The 14,364-nt window shown below is 45.9% G+C and overlaps 1 protein-coding gene across 1 annotated transcript in view; it reads left to right on the top strand.

The window, feature by feature from the left end:
• MICOS10 (mitochondrial contact site and cristae organizing system subunit 10) overlaps window positions 1-13,759 on the top strand; it is a 175,546-nt gene extending 161,787 nt beyond the window's left edge. Inside the window, exons 3-4 of the mRNA XM_086921571.1 lie at window positions 3,894-4,003; window positions 13,569-13,759. Of these exons, the coding sequence (XP_086777697.1) occupies window positions 3,894-4,003; window positions 13,569-13,595 (137 nt within the window). The 3' untranslated portion in view covers window positions 13,596-13,759. The remainder of the gene's footprint in view (window positions 1-3,893; window positions 4,004-13,568) is intronic.
• The last annotated feature ends 605 nt before the right edge of the window (window positions 13,760-14,364 follow it).

The raw sequence follows: 14,364 nt of genomic DNA, 5'->3' as shown, positions 1-14,364 counted from the left end.
CCCTGCTCCTGCGTGCGTCTATAAAATAAAGATGGGCGGAGCCGCAAGGCAGTCCGCGCCACACAGCAAACCCTGTGTGTGCCTCATTTTTTAGCGGGGTGCTAATAAGGCCCAGCGCGAGTATTCGCTGCCGGAGGGTGCCCCCCGCTCCCCTGTTTATCACATTGGCGATGAGGGCGGGGAGCAACACACGCTGCTCCTGCCCTGCTCCAGAGTGTGACAGTCCCACCTGGCTACAGCAACAGACACAGCTGCCCCCTCTGCCTCTGCATCTGCCAAGAGAGTCTCCGCCCCCACGCTACAGGGGTGAATTTGAGTACCCAGGGGAAATCAAAAGGATACAACACTGGCCCACACCAGCCTAGGGAGTGCCACATGCCTGAAAACATGTAATGCTCACACGTTACCCAGTGCTTTTGCGCCAGCACCTATACGCCTAGGCGCACCACAAGAAACCAGCGTCCTCGTTAGGCCACTCCTCTGCACCTACATTTAGCTCAATGGGGGATCAAGATGATGCCCCCCAGGCCCATTCGCCAGCAGCTCCCCATCACCCGCCCTCAGGAGTCCTGCCTCCATTCAGTAAGTCGGCAGACCCTCCATGGCGCACCGAGGTGGCAGATCTGGCTAGGCCGCCTGGAGAACTATTTCATTGCCACGAGGGAAAAGGAAGGCCCAGTAAAACGCTCTCTGCTACTCAACTATGCTGGGGAGGAAATCTACCTTTTTGTTGAAGCATCTACCGAATACAGGGCCCCCTGAGGACTACGCGGCAGCCGTCGCAGCCCTAAATGCCCATTTCGATCCCCAAATGAACCCAGACTTCGACATTTTAAGCTAAGGCAAGCCAAGCAGAGAGAGAACGAGTCTGTAGACGCTTTTCACGCGCTGCTCATGGAACTGGCCGCCACTCATCTCGTGGGAGACAGAGCCTCAGAGGAAATCAGAGCCCAGCTGATCCTTGGGATACGCAGCAAAGTTTCAATGTGGGTATGAAGAACATCCCGCACAGGCATGCCCAGCGTAGCGGAAGACCTGCGGCATCGCGAACCACTTCCCGTCAGTATGCAGAAAGAAAACCCAGCGCAGGGAAGGGAACCGACCAAAACACATGAGGATGGTCCGACAACTGTTGCAAGTCTCGCTAGCATCGCACCCTGGAGGGAAGAAGAAAGAACCGACAACCTACCAACAAGACGAGTCCACATCAGATGACAAAGGAGAGACCTACCTAATCTGGTTTACCCGGGCCCTGAAGAGCCAGAGGCGACCCCAACCTCACTGCGCAGTCCAGGTAGCAGGGACAGACGTCAATGTGGTAATAGACACCAGTGCCTTAGTAAAGGTAATGGGAGTCCAGCAGTACAACAAACTGAGGCCCAGACCAGAGCTCAGACTGTCGAAGGCCCAGATCTTTGTGTATGGAAGCGACTCACCACTACCCCTCTGAGGCAAAATGACCATGCCAGTGCGGTCAGAAGACGTCGATCACCATCGATATCCATGTCCTCAACCTAGAAGTGGACACGCTGCTCAGTAGCCATGCAGCTGAAGACCTGGGTCTGGGGATGTTTGCCAAGAGAATACAAGCAGACCAGATGGAGGAATTACTGAAGACTTGTTTAAGGGACGATAAAGAGAGCTCCCCATCCGACTGCACATGGACCCTACCGTCCCGCCAACGGCCCTACGACGCCAGAGAATCCCATTCCACCTGCGGCCTCTGGTAGGAGGAATTGCAGAAACTCTAAGTCAAAGGGGTCATAGAGCAAGTATCCGGGCCCATGCCGTGGGTATCACCCATGGTGATTGTGGAAAAGCCTCGCCAACCAGGGAAGATCAGTCTGCATTGACATGCGCATTCCCAACAAGGCCATTCAGCGCGAACTCCACATAAGGCCGACCATGGATGACATTGTGGCTGATCTGAACGGATCCAGATGGTTTTTGAAGCTGGATCTGAATGCGGGCTATCACCAACTAGCCCTTGCCAAAGGTCGCTGGTACATCACAACATTCAGCACGCACCTAGGTCTCCGGAGGTATAAACAGCTGAATTTCAGAATATCCATCGCCGTGGAAGTATTCCAGAACTCTGTCTAAGAAATCCTGGTAGGACTACCTGGCGTCCTAAATGTGAGTGATGACATCCTCCTCCACTCCAAGACAGCGGAAGAACACTACCGGCATGTGAGAGCCACGCTGAAGAGACTCCTAGACCACGGCGTCCCCCTCCACAGAGAGAAGTGTCTGCTGTTCCAACAAAAGATAGAATTCTTCGGATACAGGTTTACCCAAGAAGGCATACAGGTCGACCCACGGAAATCCCAAGCTATCAAGACCGCTGCTGCCTCACTCTCCGTGGCGGAAGTACGCAGCTTTCTGGGAATGGCTTTGTATTGTGAAAGTTTAATTCCGGACCTAGCAACCCTTGCAGAGCTTCGACCCGGCGAAGATTGAAATATTAGTAGACGCCATCCCTGTAGGCCTAGGGCCGTCCTCGCTCCGGAACAAGTGCCGGGACAATGGGCCACCTTAGCATACGCCAGCAAAGCACTATCCCCGACCGAGAAGCGATACTCTCGAATCGAGTGAGAGGCCCTGGCCATCCGATGGGGATTCAGACATTTCCACCTATACATATGCGGACACCCGTTCACTGAGGTCACGGATCACCAACCACTGGTACCGCTATTCAACTATTCAAAGGATCGGCCGCAGGTTCAGTGGCATGGGTTGATTCAAGGAGTCTCTCTCAGGCTCACTGCACGATCACGGCAGGCTGTTAACCCCTTCCATGCTGATGACGGAATCGCTCCGTCATCAGCTACAGTTGAGCTGTGCTGATGACGGAGCGGTTCCGTCATGGCCCGGCCGCCGCGCCTGCGCGGCGCTGATTTCGCGCCTGCGCGGGCGTTCTAAAGAGCGGGGCGGGTCATGACGGAACCGCTCCGTCACCAGCACAGCTCAACTGTAGCTGGTGACGGAGCGGTTCTGTCACCAGCATGCGGCGGCCGCGCGGCCGCCCCGCCCCTTTAGCGCTGCGGCGGAATAGCCGCCGCAGCGAAGGGGTTAAGCTCTGCTGCCACTTCCACCCGTCCCCAGCAGTAGTCGGGGGAGTCAGATGCATCCAGTTGCCACTGGTTTTCGCCTGGAAGTGAGATTGCAGCCCGGAAGCCTCGAAGCAGTCACCCTGCCATCTTGGCTCGTCCAGCCCACTCTTCTCCTCGCCCGTCTCCGTTATTGATATTTTTGCCCTTGTTCATAATGTTGGTAGAACATTTGAGGGAATGGAACCCTCTGCTGGTAAGATGTTTTATCCCAGGGGCTGAGTTGTTTGAAGAACGACAGCCGGGGATCATTCTAAGGTTTATGACTCCAATGAATATTCCTAGAATGCCGAACTAGTATTAAAAGTAATGTTTTCTTTTCTATTTTATCTCTACCTTCAGTTTTCTTTTTTGTGGTCTCTTTCTAGATTGCTCTTCCTCTCTATTACTTTCATCTGTCTTCTTACTCTCCCCCCAACCTCTGTCCCAGGCTCTCCAGCTCTATTTTTGAAGCTTTGAGTCCCTCATTCCTCTTCCAGCCTCATTTCCTGTAGCTTGTATCAAATTGTATCAAATGAGTTTATTTCTCTTTAGCATTAACTATAGAGAGAGGCTCACTTTCTCCGTACACAATGTACAGACTATGCCGTCTCGGTTGCTTTGTTCTCAAAGGTATTGCTGTTTATTATTGCCTTGTAATGTGTTAAAAACCTTAATGCTCAGCACTTGAACCATGTTCTCTTGCTGTCATGGATCCAGCTTTGTCTGCGTGTACTCCCTTCTGCCCCTGGATATTCAAACGCACAATTCTGTCTTAATGCTTAATTTCTCTAATCCTTGCAGGGAAGACTTGGCCCATTGTCTTTTCGTCTGGGATGGGACTAGGCATGGCGTATTCCAACTGTCAGAATGATTTCAAGTCACCTTACCTGCTCCATGGAAAGTTTGTGAAAGTAAGTGACATATTGACGTCTGTAGGCTTCTACCACTGACCTGAACATTGTGCTTCATCTGAATACATCGCCAAAACTCGCTACACACATCTTACACTGCATACTTAGCCAGGCATTGGGGTGCAGAAAATAATTCAGCTCCCCTATCAAAAACTCAGTCCCACTCTGTCAATTTCCAATTGTATTTCTATCATTGTGCTACCTTGTCTCTAGGCTTGCTCTAAACAAATACAATATATGTAATACATAACTGACTGGGAGTTATACAAATGCATAAAGCTGACACATTAGCATGCCTCCTATGCCTTTGGAGAATAGAAAATGCATGAGCTATTGAGACTGGTGAGTAGGTAGCTGTGAGCGATTGGATGACGCTGGGTGGGATTTAGAGTGAATTGTTATTGGTGCTTTGGTCTTCTGGGCTACACGTTCCTCAACTGATTTTAATGCAGAAATGGCCCAAAGCCGCTTTCCAGTTTTCAAAACTTCAGAGTAAAGTAGGCTATAGAAAAAGAAGTATACTGGTGAAAACACCCTTTCCTCTAGAGGACACATTTCTGGGTATCGTAGAGAACCACAAAAGCAGGGATGTCAAAATCGAATGCCCGGAGGGCTGGATAAATGTCCTCTCTGGGAAAATGACTGACTATATAAATGAGTTCAGTTTCAATTCAGTGTATCTAAATTTTATCTTAGGTTGATGTCCTTAAAATCTGGCAGGGATCCGGCACTAATCGACCTACGTTGAACACCTTTCATGTAAAGCAGGGAGACCACCAATCGCAGCAGAACAGAAACTGCAGAATCGAGGCAGCTAAGAAGGCAAGGCAGTATCTTCAGAGCTATAGTAATATGCAAACTATTGATGCATTAGAAGCATCTACTGCTTTCTCTTATAGTGCTGAAAGCAGGTAAGTACTTTTTGGTCTTGTTTAGTGGTGGCCTTCCTATCACTAGTCCGTCTTACTGACCTATGCTCAACTGAAAAACTGATCTGCAGTTCCCGAAGGCTGTCCACTTGCCTGGCAGCTGCAGTACGCCAATTCCCTAAAAAGAATGGTGCCGCTGAAGGTATGTACCAATTTGTAGTACAGACCGGAAGACCTCTGTGTAATGCTTCCAGGGGATCCCTTCTCCCTGTATCCAGAGGGCAATTGAGAAAGGCTAGTGTGCTTCCACTTGTCCGGCACTGCTCTCCAAGAACTAGCTCGAACTGCTCCCACCACCACCATGCCACGACACACAGAACCCAGGCTTTGCAGTGCATATGCTGCAGCACAAACACCTGCTACTATTGTCTGACCTGCATTGAAATTCAGTGGATTCCAATCCACAGTTTGGTCTGCCAGGACCTCCCACATATTTGGTTTGGCTAGATTCCCCTTTCCTCTGCTGGATCATAGTTTAGGGAGTGGTGAAAAGGATGCAGTTTGTTGGACTTCACCATCTATACAGGCTCATCTCAAACTTTTTTCCTTCCTTTGCTGAACCCTTTATTGGTGGCTTTTAGGACTCTGTGCACACTACCGCTGCAAACCAGTACTAATGTGCTTGTGCTCTATCCCTAAAACACAGTATAATTGGCTTACACTTAATTGCCACATTTAATTGACTTGTAAGTCCCTAGTAAATGACCAGTAAAATTAAATACTACAAGTGGATCTGCAGCATTAATTGTGCCACCCACTCAAGTAGCAGTTTAAACATTGCCTCAGGCCTGCCACTGCAGCCTGTAGTGCAGTTGTCATATGTGTTCAAATGTTACATGTCCTAACAGTCAAAACTCCTAAAGTTGTTTTTCACTGCTGCAGAAAATCTCTCCCATTGTCCAACTTTGGGTTGCCATTTTATGTTTAGTAAGTGCTAACTTTTGATTGGGCTCGGCCCTCAATCAGTAATACATAATCTCTAACCAACAATTGCCAATACTGATGTGCATTCAATCCATCATTCAAACTAGATGATCACACACCTCAGTTGTTATGATCATTGCATGATTTATTTCCAGGAAATATTTATTTTTCTTTGTTTTTTAGTTTTGCAAAAAATTCTTCATTATTTTATGGATCCAAGTTATTTAGAAATATAATAATTAGAAAAATTTTACATAAAACAGACAACACACTTACAAATTGCACCACATGAAACAAAACATTCAGACTCAGTACATTACATATAAAACATCGTAGTGAAAGACCCATCTTAACTCCTGGTTCTGTACAATTTAAACAGTTTTGAAATAAAACAACCACCCCTGCTTTACTCAATTACACATTATATACTTGTATTCGGCAAGGGCAGTGACCAAACAATGGTTCTACTGGGCTTGTTTAGATATTTTTTTAAATCTAAGCATTCTTTTTAGTGAGCCTCCGATTGGAATAGCATAGTAGAATTCTTGTTTGGTTCTAAACAAAAGCAGTCGACTCATTTCGAACCCTTCTCAACGTTTTTGAAGGTTTTCCTCAGGACTCTGACCTCAAGGAGAGCTCTTTGCCTCGGTAGAGCATCACCTTCTCCTCTATTCAACCTTAGTCTTGCCACAATTTTCCTGCAGGTGTTCAAAAATGGCAACCTGCCGAATGTATCTAAATTTTTGCAGCTTCCGCGAAACATCTTAACTGGGACAGTCGTTCTCGTTTCATGTGCCCACCTTAATTACTTCAAAGGTCCCTTAAATGCGACAGGTCGCCATTTTTGAACACCTGCAGGAAAACTGTGGCTAGACTAAGGTTGAATGGCGGAGGAAGTGATAATCTACGGAGGGAAAGAGCTCTCCTTGAGTTCTGAGGAGAACCCTCAAAACTGTTGAGAAGGTTTTGAAACGCGTTGACTGCTTTGGTTTAGAACCAAACAAGTGTTCTACTATGCTATTCCACTGTGGCTCACTAAAAAATTAATTATTAGATTAAAAAGTATGTCTAGATGAGCACATTAAGAACTACTGTTTGGTCACTGCACTGCCCTTGCCTAATACAAGTATATAATGTGTAATTGACTTAAGCAGGGGTGATTTACTTCAAAGTTGTTTACATTGTACAGAACCAGGAGTTAAGATGTGTCTCGCACTATGATGTTCCATATGTAATGTACAGTGTCTGTGTGTTTTGTTCCATGTGGTTCAATTTGTAAGTGTGTTGTCCCTGTGTTATGTAAACATTTTCTAATTGTTGAATGTCTAAATAACTTGGATCCATGAAATAATGGAGTTCTTTGCAAAACTAAAAAACAAAGAAAACATTTACAAATATTTTCTGGAAATAAATCATGCAATGTTCATAACTGAGGTGTATGATCATCTAGATTAAATGATGGATTGAACCTACATCAGATTGGCAATTGTGTGTTGGTTAGAGAACTTTTGGTTGGGAGTATGTAGAAGCTTCATGTTTAGACCCAAATGATTGGTAATATAAGCTTCTTTAAAGGTAAAGTCTGATTTTAAGTCACAATTCTTAAAATGCTGTTTTTGGAAAGTTGCATTTTCTTGCCCTAACCATTTGTGCCTGCTGCCAGTGTTCTGGGTCACATGACTGATTTGCTCTGCTGTTAGGCTCTGTGCATTCCTCCCAGACTGTGAGACAAAGGAGGACTATGTGTTGGCAGGACGGGCTATCCTGCCAGGATAGCAGGGGGCACACTGTTCTCTGCCCCATTTGCATGTCAAAGGGCTTACCTCCAGCACACACAAAGGAACCTAACACTAGCCTTTTGTCACCTCCGACTTCTTTGAGCCTGGACAAGGGAAGAACTTTCCAGAACCAGGTGGAGGGTAGCCTAGAAAATTCCTCCCTACTTCAAAGGCTGGCACCAGATATAAATACTGGACCCTCGGAACACTTTTTGAGGACACTACTGGTCCTGTGAGCATTACAGAAGTAGGACTTCCTTGTTCCTCAGAGTACTGCCCTGCTGTTTGAGGCCTCCCTTGCTCTGTCAGATAGAAGACTGGCCTGCTCCCTTCATTCCATGCTAACCTGAGTGACTCCAAGGGTCAGTTGACTGACCAGCTTTTCTGAGCTACAGGGATACAACAAGCTCCAGAGGCCTCCCAGCAACTGCCCAGGTGACCTTTTGTAACTGGATCAGCCTGGACATGCCTGAACCCTTCTGGCATCTTCTAGAGAGTTCCATATCCCCAAAAGTTGCCTCACCTAGCCGTGGACCTTTGGATGGCATCAAAGTGCACTCTTTTTCAAGAAAAGGACAAATCCTGAAGTTTTGAGGTCTTCGCGTATGGGCCACTTTGTACTGACATCTTGCCTCCCGCGACAACTGCCAACGTGAAGCTTCGGTGAATCAGACTCTTCACTCTGGCAATGCAGGTTCGGAACTTAACACTATAGCGAGGACAGCCTGTGCCACTACAGTGACCCTCTTCTTGCTCCTTGTGATCTCCTCCACTGTGAACTGGACTCTTCATGCCGGACTTTCAGAACAAAACTTTTTCAGCTGGACTAAATTGGTCCCTGTTTTCGGCCTGTGCTTTATTGTGGTCAATATTAATGTGTGACTTTTCCCTGGTCTTGCACGACCAGATGACTGGGAGTGGAGCTTTGTGCTTTTAGATGCTGTACTTACCTAAAACATTGGAATTCAATATCTCCGGTTTTACTGACTGGATTTAATTTGTTTTGGTGTAATTGAATTCATTAAAATGAACTCTTTTTCTAAATCTGTTTGGGGTGACTGTTTGTGTGCTGCGTAACTACTTTACACATTTCCTCTAGGTTAAGTCTAATTTCTGTTGTACCAAGCTTCCAGAGGGTCAAGCAAGGTTAATTTAGTGACTTTTGTAGTCCACGCTGACTAGGATTGTGGTTGTTGCTCGAGTCGGGTGTTCATCTGATCCCCTTTCAATCAATAACCAAATTTCTTACACAATTCCTCGCCAGTGGCTGATCCCAGCGACTTTGATTGAGGTCTGTATTGGTGCTGCCAAAAGGCCTCATCAAGGGCTGAATTTTGTGTGGCACATAGCTGTATGGATATGGAAAGGTATGGTAATTGCTTTTCTCGTCGTACCATTTCTTAATCTTGGTTGCAAACTATGTTAATCTCATCTTTTATTGACTGATCGCACATTCTCCCTCGATGTTATTCGAGCAATGGGAGCAGCCACTTTGGGCATGGTGGCACTGTGCCTCGCTCCTGAATATATCACTTGCTCACCCTCTCTTCTGTTTTTCTATCATGCTGGTATCTTGGACACTATACCCTCTTCGTTCGTAATCTGGGGCCACCGGCATAGATTCCCTGACCCCTTGGTTCTGGTTAGCTCAATATATATATATATATATATATATATATATATATATATATATATATATATATATATATATATATATATATATATATATATATTTCAAAGAAACACCTCCGTTTTACCGGGGGCCCCCGGTCCTGCAGGGCGGACTCTCACCAGGAGCGGAGATCCTGGAGAATTGCGTGCAACCACTTGAAGAAAATGAGAGTCCACAGCGTCTGAAAATGCAGAAGACTTTATTCGTCGCCTCCTTTTGAAACGTGCTCTTTTCCTTACGCGTTTCGACGTTACTTACGTCTTGTTCACAGGTGAGCATATTATATAGACTTGATAGTCACGTGCCTGTTTGGCCATACTACAGGCACCATAATGCATCGGGAAAGTTCTTTAGGGACTTGCCATTATTCAAATATTGTTATCTTGCATTGTTTCCAGCATGTTGTCCCAAGTCAGCGCATTCATACCAGGGTCCCAAAAGGAGTAAATTAATTACTGCATCTGCGCTGCTTCCGCGAGAGGCGTTGTCCTCTCACATCTCCCTTTCTCCTGCGGAGAAATATATATATATATATATATATATATATATATATATTCTGCCGTAATCTCAGATTTTTGTTTTTATGCTAGCAGGGCAGTTGACGAAGAAAGGAATAGTTAAAGGATTCCAATTGTGAGTAAGGAATGATGTTAAGTTTCCTCTGTTCATAGGTTCACTGTCCTGACACATGGTGTTGTTTCCTCTGGAGCTGACCTTTATACTGAGAGAGGGAGACCATGTTGAAAGTAGAGTAATTATGTGGCCATTCGCTGTTAAATTATGGTGTTTAATCCTCTGGTTACAGCAGTCTTTTAATTTTTGTGCTCATGTAAAGCGCTCCGATACCTTCGGGTCGCTTTCGCTGTATTAAAACTCCAACAATAAAAAAATAAACTACACTTGTAATGTTGGCTGACAGACGAAATTGGAGCCCACACTATTTTCGGTGTGTGAGATTACTTAAGATAATTTAATAATGCCAATTTCCCACCTGCACGATTGTAATTGGAGGTGCGCGCTGGATACAGACGGCCACAGAAGATATTCGGACGAGTCCACTCAGGGCGGCTGGAGTAAGGCAAGGGCTTGCAGAGGGAACATGTTGCCGGGAAGGCGCTCTGGGTATTAGGCCCACGGGTGATGGAGGAGTATACCCGAGGGATGCACTGAAGTAATGCAGGGATGGCAAGTGCTATTTTGAGGCAACCAAGAGTCGACGTAAGGGACCCCCAGACGTGCACAGTCTAGAGCAGTGATACTCAAAGTACGGCCCGAGGGCCGCATGCAGCAGCAGCAGCACTGGGCTGCGGTTTACTCGACTCCGCACTAAAATGGAGAAAAACATTACAACAGGAAGGAACTTCCTTACCTCAAGGTGCCGCAAACAACCGTGTGTGCTGGTTCTTCCTGAGCTGCCTCTGAAATTCCTTAACGCTTACTTAAGATCTGAGACCTATTCTGCCCTTCAATTATAAATAATGCTCTCTTTCGGTATCGGAAAGCTGGTCCCAGCTGCGCTACCCGTAGAGCTCCGGTCTGCCCGGTCTAGTGATGCTGTGACAGGCCCGCCTGTCGAGCTTGCACTGATGCCCGGAGTACAGAGGTTGGTTTAAGCTCACCCAGCCGGACACAAACCCTCTCCGCCCACGAGCCCGATCACTGCCGCTGAATTTGCTTTCCGTGCGGTTTCTGCCTTTGCTGGGCCCAGAGTTCCCTCTGCCCGGCGGTCCCTTGTGCGTGGCTGCCTCACCGGCGCTTTCTTCGGTTGTTTCTGGATGTAGTCTCTGCGCCGGTGCTTTCACTGGAACAGGCCCTGGCTATGCCTTGTACGTAGGATGGGGGGGGGAGAGGCCCGGTATCTGCGTCTTTAATGCCTAATATCTGTAACTGCCTCCAAATGTGTTGTCATGGTTAATAGCTGCAGGGCTGCTAACTGTCTAATTATTTAATTTCTTTTGGGAGGCAGTGTGGAAACTATTAGTGTCTTGCTGCTGCCGGGGCTGGGAGGGGAGCAGGAATTCTATGTTTGAGAATGTTCTTCCTCCTCGAGGGCATTGGCTTCCAAGAAGTCGAGGCCCAGGAAAACATCCGCTTACTCATCGTTTGGTTTGATTTCTTCATTGATGTGTTTTTCATTTAAAGAAATATTTGCTGAAATCATAAACCCATTTTGTGTGTTCTTGTGCAGCTCCCTTCCTCCCTCAAAGAATCGTGTTTGTTCGGATTGGTCTCCCTCCGTGTTTCTCCACGGTTCTTAACGGATCCAACCCTCCCCTCCTGCTTTTCGGTTCCTGACGGATGTGGCACCCCCCACGCTCGCTCCGCTTCCCGAATGTTTGCGATGTGTTACTCGGAATTCAACCCTCACCTCAAAGTGTCATTGGTTCGTGTTTTGCCGTGTTCTACTTCCCCCTCGGTTCCTGTTGTAGACACGAGCCAAAGAGTGACATAAAGCTTCACACATCCGGTGGCTACTGCACCCCATATTTAGATGAATGCTCTCCCAGTGTTCTCATGCTACTTGCTTCCTAGTGGATTTCTTCTATCCCATTATTGTGATGGAACTCAGTGTTTTACTCCCGCTGGTTGCTCAAGGATCTTCTCTCCCCCTCCACTATCCCATTCGTTTTCGGGAGTCCCCCCATCTTCTTATTTTTAAGTCGAAGCCTACAAGACAGGACAGCTCTCTGGTTTGCAAAGACCTCTTGGGGACATTCTGAAAGCTTCCCTAGGAATGGATTCCGCCAATTGCTTACCATTATCTTTGTAGTTTGTTACTCACGATTGCTTTCTTTCTATTTGCAACTGGCTCCTTGTATTCTCCCACAAGTGCTAGCTTTCTGTAAACAGGCCTTTACATTTTTTGCTTATCTTGTCCTATTTTCTGTGCATTCAAAGACCGATGTCAGACTCTTGTCTCCTGTGGTAGCTTGGGGTTTACTTTTCCTTCTTTGACTTCAAAGTGTGAGGATTTAAGTGACAATCCTGCTGGGTACCCATGTGAGAGGAATGCTGTAGCAAGTTATTTTTTTCTAGCACACAACATTTTATAATCTAAAAATCAACTATAAATATTTCATAATATATCAGAATTAGAAAAGCACAAATTATGGACTTATTTGTAATTCTGAGGTGTGATTGAACACATATTTTAATGTGCCCAAAACACATTGTTTGTGTGCTGTAAAGTTTTATCAGTAAAACTTTCTGTGCATGTGTAATGATAATTTCAATGGAAAATGTGTTGTCTGTAAGGGCACTAACACTCGATGCATACTCAATTCTACACAACTCCACAGCACTCTACTCCACGACACACTATCCCTCTTTACTCCCCTCAATGCTACTTCATGATAATCGGCAATACTGTACGCCACTCTGACACTCTACTCTACAACACTCACTCTAACCCTCTAGTCCACTTTACTACAGATTGATCTACGACACTCCAATCTGCGCCCCTTCTTAACACTAAGACTCAACACTCTACTCTGACTCAACACTACTTTACGACTCGACACTTTAGTCCTTCAAACACTCTACAACACTTTACTCCTCGACAAGACACTACTAGACACTCTGACTTGACACTCTGATGCTCTACTCCACAACGCAATACATGCCATAGACTTTTAGACATGCTGAACAAGCAGCCACACTGGTGTACAACATGGTTAAAACGCATTGGCAAACCCATTAGCGTTGCATTGGCGCAATCTATTGGCTTTGCCAATGCTTGTTTGTGTTGGCATGTGTGGCTATTCTGATTGCCATTTCCTGATTTTTCTACAGGCTGCTGCGTATGGGTTTGTCACAGTGTGTTTTTCCCTAGTTAATGCTGAATGTGCACTCCAGTAGCCCACTTTATCATCTCTGGACACTTCTTTCCCCATCTTCACACTTCAGATTTCTTGCTCTTGATTTCACTTTGTCTTTTTTCTCCTCTCTTCTGATGTACTCCAGTTTCCATCACATTTTCCCTCTACTATTTTTCTCCCCTTCCATCCTTTTTGCACTCTTTTTCCCCTTTTCTGCTTTTGCTGCTAATGCTCACACTCCTAATAGTGTTTGTACAGCCCTCTTTCTCTTGCTCTCTGGGAGCACCTTCTCTGCAGCCTCTATTCTTCTTAGCTGAAACACATTTTGGGCCTTCTTTTTCACTTGCTCTCTTCATGCTTTTGTCTTCTTCCCTGTATATGCCCTGTGAGTAATCCTCCTGTTCCAACCGGTCTGATTTCTTTCTTTCTCATTTCCTTCCGCAGGAGGCGCAGCATAATGATTGTGAATAATTTTGTACTCTTCCAGTCTGCATGAAGAAATGGGCACCCCACACAAGCCAGTGAAACTTTCTGTTGGACTACCTTGGCAGCGGCCTACTGCACTGTTGTATTATTGGTGCTGTGAAGGCGCCTCAAAGTTTTAATAAAATGGTTCTATTGCTGTCTGCAAAACACCCTTGTGTCGCATACTTTGGAAGTGGTGGAAGATGAGCGTCAAACGGGAGTTATGAAGTGGAGAGATTGGCAGTGTGTAGATTGCTGCAATAGGAGGCAAATGGGAAAAGTGGGAGAGGTGTCTCTGTGTGTGTGTGTGTAAAAAAGGCAGGAACGTTGGAGTTATTATATGTAGAATATCTAGTAGTTATCGAAAAGGAAAATGAACGAGTGTATTATTTGGTAGGATAAAAACTGCGTCGGAAAATGGGGATGTGTTTGAGAGGGCAGTTTGGAATAAAAACATAGGGTATGGTCCCAGGGCAAAAGGTGCATAGTAAAATATTGTGAAAATGAACCAAAATGAGAAAGAAGCAGTGCAATTTGATGGAGGTGATCATTTCAATGTGTAGCAGACAGCCATCCCTTATTGTTCCTTGTTTTTAACTTCACAGGAGCTACTGTGTAGTTGAGCTAATTGTAACTCTTGTTCTTTAAAGTCGTATTCTCACATCTGTGTCTGCAGCTTTTTGCAGTCTTTTTACTATCCCAGTTACTCAATCCAAAGGTTTGTCTTCTGTATTGTGGCGCTAGCTAGAAATTCATACCATCATCTCCTTTTTAG

This window comes from Lissotriton vulgaris, chromosome 5 (assembly GCF_964263255.1).
Source record: "Lissotriton vulgaris chromosome 5, aLisVul1.2, whole genome shotgun sequence".
Classification (NCBI taxonomy): domain Eukaryota; kingdom Metazoa; phylum Chordata; class Amphibia; order Caudata; family Salamandridae; genus Lissotriton; species Lissotriton vulgaris.
The sequence above is the reverse complement of the archived record's forward strand: the minus strand, read 5'-3'. Positions and strand labels throughout refer to the sequence as shown.